Genomic DNA, 7342 nt, shown 5'->3' with positions numbered 1-7342 from the left:
TCATATGTAAAACACGTTGTACCTGCTTCGTTGTAAGCATATCATCAATAATGAAATCACACAATTTTTCAGCATGCTTTAAACATCTTTCCAAAACGTGTTCCTGAGCACAGATTTGCTTAAGTACATGATGTGCAAACTCTAGCAAAGATATTTGTTCCCCCTGATTAGAATTAGCTGATAATGAATTTTGTTGTGCCATTTCTTGATCATCATTACCCAAACTATTAAGATCACTCGTGCCTAATATTTGACTTAAATCAACGGGTCGTTCATTACTCTTCGGTGTACTTCCCGGATGGACAGGAGTATTGAAACCACTACGTTTGCCACTGCAATAAGCAACGGCACCAGTAACTGAAGTAGGGGTCTTAAGAGCTGCTGTGTCAACAACATATAATATTGCTTTTAACACAGCTAAGACTGCCTCCACTGGAATATTTTTATGTGCACCAACAAGCAAATGCCGATCACAACTTAACTTTATGTTAGTTGTATTGCTGACTACATTTATTGGATTTGGTGATGTACTAACAGAGTATAAACCAGGTTGTGGTATTTCGATAGTTTTAAACAGCTTTAATAATAAATGACAAGTCAAACGAGCTCCAGCTTCGGCATCTCCAGTAGTCTCTGCACATGCTGTAACAAGAGTCGGCAGAGCAAATTTGACAACGAAATCCGACAGTGGAAAACAATGACGCGCGACTAAGATGCACATAAATACTGCCAACGAATTATGTATTCTGGTGTTGTGTATGTCAATTTGCCCAAATAAATGTGGATAGCGTGGTTTCTTTGTTGAATTACATATGCACTGCAATGCTGCTATCCATTCCGTAGATAATGCATTACAACTAGCAGTCAGTTCTGAACATGAAATTGCTATATCATTTAAACGATCATTGTCTGATTCACGGCATACTGCAATAAATGCATTCGAAACAAAACTGTAAACGTTTGTTGGGGATTCATGGAGTTGTCGCACCCATAATTGATCTATTTTACCTCCACGTTTCGGAGAAGAAAAAAGTTCTTGAAGGAATTGTGGATTATATGTTGGTGGAACAATGCTAAAATAAGTAATGTTAATTAAGCTCATTTATATTATAAATAGACTTACTTAATTTGTTCTGGAGCAACAAATATTTCTTTAAACTTTTTAATAACGTTTAACTGCTGAAAATATTCTGGTTGCTGCTCTTTGCTCTTTAATATAACACATGAATCATGCAGGTCACTTAGATATGCAAGAATGCAACGCTCGGCAGAGCTACATTCACTAGGACTGCCAACATGTTTGATAATTTTGCATAGTCCCTCAAAGATTGAAACAGTTTGTTCTATAGATAATAGCAAGCAACTATGATATCGCCGAAGTATGCCTACAATATATAAACCCAATAATGTTGTGTAACTTCTAATTAAATTAGACTTTTTGACAACCAACTGATTTTCTACTTCTGGTAATTCTTTTAAAATCTGGTCACAAAGCTCTATCAAGCTATAAATGTTAAGAGCCATTTCCATTAAATCAAATAAAAAAGCCACGTGCTCTTGAACTGGCAAGTAATTGTTGTTTCCAAGTGCAAAACTGTTAAGTTGTTCAAGTACTGTTGCAGCACATTGCGACGTTACTACATGCTGATCAAAGTATGCCATGTTTTGACATTTACTAGTTGTAGCTTCAAAATTAAACTCATTTCGTGAATGTTTCTTTACTTTCCCTCCTTCTGCCACATCAATACTAAATTTTTTTGAGAAAAGCTTACAAATTTCCTTAGACATTTTCTTAACAGCATGTTTCTTCTCATCACGTTCTTTGCCAACTCCAAAAAGCAGTATATATCTCTGGTTTGATTCACTACTGTACGGAGATGTTGGATCATCTTGAGGTATAGGAAAATGTTTCGTGTACACAAAATGACGTGATATTGGAGGCTCACTGCCACCAGCACTTGTATGATCAGGAATTTTTTCTTTAATGGTTTGCACTAGTTTTCCAAGATCATCGTCCACATTAGAATCATCATACTCAATTCCAGTCATGAAATCATCATCAAAATTGTGAGTCGGCGGTGATGGTTTATTTGATACTGGACCAGTGCCACTTGTGCCGCTTATTGGCTTTGCTGTTGTACTTGAAGTACCATCAGTTAATAAGTCTCCACGTGAGATTAGTGTGTACATATAAGCATTGTGGGAAAAGACATCATGGCGTATCAAAGCGCTAAATAAATGAACAAGATTGGTGAACTGTGTACGATTTTGCAGGGAACCATTTTCATCTAATACTGGGGCGTCTTGATCCAAAAAATCCATTAATACTGACTGAAAAACGGGTAATCCACCTATTAAACCAACTCCCGAAGCAACAGAATCTTTATCTTCATTTGTATTACTTATATTTCCATTATTATTAAATTGTTCATTTTCAATATTAGGTGTAGTGACATCTATTTGTCTTTTATCCAACAATATTGCTACTACAATTGCCCGATGTTCACCCCATCTGTAACACATTACAAAAGAAATAAACTTTAATTTGAATTATTGTTTGTAAATTCTTTTTTACCTCTGATTAGATACTGCCCATTCACAGAGTATTTTAACTGTTTTAGCATCTTCCTTAGCATCGTATTCTTGACGTATTTCTTTTACCTCTCCATTTGAACCAACTTCACGTTTCACAGTCACAAAAGGTTTAAAAATATTTGCATAAAGAGATTCAATTGAATTACTTTGATCCATCCGTTCAAAACAATGGGTATCTAAATGATCTAGAATTGAAAGTACATGGTTGCACGGATTATTACTAGATTTTAACCATTTCTCGGCAAACCAACGATTTTCAGCATGTTTAGAACGTTCTCTAATTTCGGATTCTACTGCACGTAGTTGTCGCCGTATTTCAATGTTTGTAGTCAATTCACATTTAGACGGCATAGGAAGAACTGATGGAGCTAAGGGTAAATTATCCAAAGGACTACCACACAAAGCTGATGGTGCACGATTGTCCCCGATACCACACCAAACCATAGCTGTTGGACATTCAATTGTGATAATCTGTAATATTGTACTCAGATATAAGATTATATCACGGTGATGCGGGCAGTTCATATAATCATTTAACGCAGTTTCATAGGGATCTATCGTATTCCGTTTTTTTTCATCGTCATCCACCTCCATGTTTACTACACAATTTGATTGTAATGATTTACTGTTATTTTGCTGTTCCACAGTTGCGTTTAACAGATTAGAAAGCTTTTTAGCAACAATATAGGCTAGCTTACGACAAAGCCGCTCAGACTGAACAAAATCATGCATGTATTGCAAAGCAAAAGTAAGTACCAACTTTTTCAATGCTTCGTTAAATGAAGCTTGCGTACGCATTTTATCTAATAATTCAAGTATCCAATAAAGAAATTCCTGTCTATCCAACAGTGATTCTTCATGCATGTATTTACTGAGCTGAGTGCAATAATTCCAGTATTTTAAAGCATTTCGACAATCTTCAAAATTACTGCCTATTCCTGAAATTGAAGAGCCTGTTAAGCCAAGATTAACAGATCCTTGAGTGCTTGAAGCGTTCACAGGTGTTCCCCCACTTAGTACACCATGGTTGTTAGAATTTTGCTGACTACTTGCTGGACTATGCATAGAAACTGGACTGGCCATAGAAGGAACTGGTATAGTACTATTCGAATGTGTGCTTGAATTTTGTGTTGCTAGACCCGTGCTATTGCAATGAGACGCTTTGTCGCTTATACCTGTAAAATAAAAACTTTATTTTTATTTCAAATATTTAAATAAATTTAACTCACTTTGTTGATAGTACTCTTGTAATTTCGGTAATAATTCCTTCATAAATTTTATAAAATAACTAGTGCAGTCACTTACTGGATCATATATAGTGCGCTTTTTATTTTTCGATTCCGTAAGGCATGTAGCATAAACAGCACTTAATTTTATAAACCAGGTTGCACGCTGCATATTGACTTGGTTGTCACAAAGTGTAATGAAAATATCCTCCTTCTTATTAAAAGATGGAACTTTTTTTGCTAAACTTAACAGTGGTTTATTTCCAGCTAAATCCTTGAACCAAGCATCCATAGCAACTTTATTGCGAGGCGACACTGGCCAAAAATGATCTTTGCAATTGAGTTGTTGTTTCTTTTTCCCTGTATCTTGCAACGTCATGAGTTCTTCTTTCTTGACGAGTATTGCACTAAAAAATGCACCCATTTTGTTTGCATTGACATTGGAATTATGCGCTGTACCAAATTCATCCGAAAGTGGTGATGTAGTCGAAAACCCATGTTTTACATTTGCGGGTGTAAGTTCATCTTCTCTTTGTTTTGCATCTTGTGGATAAACGTCTGGTGGTCCTAAACGTGCCTTTTTTAATGGCCTTTTCTCTTGCAAAACGGACAACATTTCATTGAATACTTGTTCCTCCGTAGTGTATTAAGTGATTTCAAAATTAACAATAATTGAAATAATTAACAATAAATATTATTGTAATTATTTCTTTGAAACATTTTCTAACAAAATTTTGGATTCCACAAAAAATAGCTAATTAATTTTGTCTTCGAATAAAGATCGATTTATTTATTTTTGTTTACAAAAGCACATAATCTTATTTATTTATTTACTGCGATATTACTTGATATTTAATCTCATCAACATCACTATCGCCGCGACAACTTTTTTGCTGTTGTCATTTTTTTAGAGATGCCAGATTGCCACTTTATTATTTAGCAATTGCTTTTTTCGTATGCACGTTTTGCGCACATTTTTATAGAATTGCGAAAAATCTTAAAAATATTTTCAATTTTAAATCATATTAGTATATATATACAATTTTATTAGGTCTTTTTCACGAGCTACTCGTAACTTTGATTAACAATGTGTATACACAAGTGCGTTGCACCAGCAAACGCACTATTATACTTGCTTATAATATTTACTGACTATAAATAAACTATAAAAAACTGGAATCAGTTGGTCAGTAGGATATACTAGGTGAATTGATAAATACCCGGCGTAAGTAATAAAAACACATTTTTTTTGGAAAATTATATTTCATGCTTCGATATAGTGCTCTTTCAGCTTGACATATCGAGTCCAACGATCTTTCAACATTTGCACACTTTCTAAATAATATAATTTAATTTACCTCATTTTTCCATTCCACTTCATCATTTGATGTAAATCTCTTTCTCTGGAGTACCTGTTTCTCAAGTTTGGAAACAGGTAATAGTTCCCGAGAGTTAAATCTAAAGAATATGGTGGGTGATGAAGGTTTCGTACCGTAATTCGTTTAATTTTGCAATTTTGCAAATGTGGTCGTTTTTTCTTGATTTTCTTATTCAATCGATCGAATAATATGCAATAGTATTCAGTTGTTATTGTTTTTCCTTTTTACATATAGTCTATGAATATTATTCCATTTGTTTTTACGCAGATGTGAAGTAATGGATTGATGAAACATGCTATCAGTTGTCACTACTCTACGCTCACAGTCAGCTAGATTGTGTATAAACATTTCCAAACAAAGTTTTAAATGACAAAGTCGTTGTCGTTTTTGATCAAATGTGAGAAAACGCAGCACCCATCTTGCAGAAAGCTTTTTTATACACAAATATTAATGTATAATATTCGATACACGTTTATATGAGGTGCAGCCACAGCAAAACAAACGCTTGCGAATGAACGAACTTTTGCAGGTACGATTACCTGCGAATGTTCGTTCATGCACTTTCAGGCAATTTAATTTTTAGATCATCCAAAACAATATCGTGGGTTTTTTTGTTATTTCTAGATGGTGTATCGGACGCTCTTCATAAAAAAACATTCATACGACCACGTTTAAATTCAGTTTTCCAATATTTTATTGCTATTAACGATTGTGCAAGGTTGCTTTAAACCGAATCTATTTCCCATTTAATTGCATCATTGTTCACTCCTTTTAAATGTAGGAACTTTGTTACTAAACGATATTCAATTTTTTCCATTTTTTAAAAAATCACCAAGGTGCACTATTTCAATTATTTGCAAAAAGCTTACCAAATATCTGATGAAGTTGAAACTTTTACAGGTGTCGTTTAAAAGTCACCAGATATATAAAATATTTTATGATTTTGTTCTTCTTTGTTCTGATTTTGTTACAGTTTTTTCTCTATATTCAAATTAAAAAATTTGCACTACTTTCAAAATATTTTCCCAGTTTTATTAAACTTAACTGTCACTGACAGTCATTTAAAAGAAAATATCACTTTTTCATTATCTCAACTTTATCTTTTGCTTTAAATTTATCTTACGCATAATTGCAGTTGAATAGTCGCTTAATTTTAGCCTTCGTTTCAACGAAATTAAGGCCATTTTCCCTATAGCTGAACATAGTATTGTCTCACAATTATGACAAAACCATTAAGGTCGTATGCGAGTTGAAGTAAATTGATGGTAAATTGAGGAAAATAGTAAATTATGTCGATATGGTAGCGAATGTTGATATTTACCAGAATTTCGAGTAGGGTAAATTAGATAAAAATAAGGTAAATTAGGTGTTACCATTGCAAAAATTTTATAAGATGTGTTCAAATTTTGAACATGTGTCTGCGCGCTAATTACCTAAGTAACATATTCAGTTATTTGGGTATTAAATATTTTAGCATTTTATTTAATATTTTAGTATTTTATTTTATATTTTTAGTAAATTAAATTAATTTCTAACAAAGGTTTTTCAAAGCCTTAAAATATTTGTTACCAAGGTTCTTTTAGACATTAAAATATGAAATGTAATAACAGAGATTAGTTAAAAATGTAAAATGTAACTAAAGAAAAAGGAAGTAATTAAATAAGGTAACAAAGAAAAAGGTTAAGGGACATTTCCTTTAACCTTGTACCTAAAAGAAAAACCTAATTAAACCTAATTATTAGACTATGTAAAATTTAGTATTTAAGAGCAAACATTATAGAAAATAAAGGGAGTCTTATATTTATTCTAAAACCGAAAAGACGTGTGTTTTTAGTTGAAGTTTCTAATCAAGATGTTTAATAAATTAATAAATAAATTTGAAAACTTTTAACTTAAAACAATAAATAAGTGCAATAAATAAATAAATAAATATTTACATAAATGTAGTGCAAAAAATCCCTAGGAAATTTCAATTTATTTTACCGCAAATTAATCAAATCCGCACACGGCTGAATACGTTATAACGGAATTTTGCTGAATAAGTTAAATATTAAATATGAGTGTTGGCAACCCATTTTGTCTGAAGTATGGTCAGTTGTATTTATCGATAAACTTTTTAAGCACCACTAGTTACTATGTTCA

General features: G+C 32.8%; 1 protein-coding gene across 1 annotated transcript; it reads right to left on the bottom strand.

Annotated features, from left to right (window-relative positions):
- Positions 1-3: 3 nt before the first annotated feature.
- On the bottom strand, positions 4-4789 carry LOC119662946 (mediator of RNA polymerase II transcription subunit 12-like; the record flags this gene model as incomplete). Its single annotated transcript, XM_038072601.1, has 4 exons — positions 3825-4789; positions 2576-3770; positions 1124-2512; positions 4-1073 (listed from the first exon to the last, which is right to left on the bottom strand). Coding segments are annotated over exons 1-4 (4267 nt in total), but the record flags the coding sequence as incomplete, so codon positions are not given.
- Between the last annotated feature and the right edge of the window lie 2553 nt (positions 4790-7342).

Source organism: Teleopsis dalmanni, unplaced genomic scaffold (genome assembly GCF_002237135.1).
Source record: "Teleopsis dalmanni isolate 2A unplaced genomic scaffold, ASM223713v2 unscaffolded_contig_0033, whole genome shotgun sequence".
Taxonomy (NCBI): Eukaryota; Metazoa; Arthropoda; class Insecta; order Diptera; family Diopsidae; genus Teleopsis; species Teleopsis dalmanni.
This window is presented reverse-complemented; position numbering and strand designations above follow the sequence as displayed.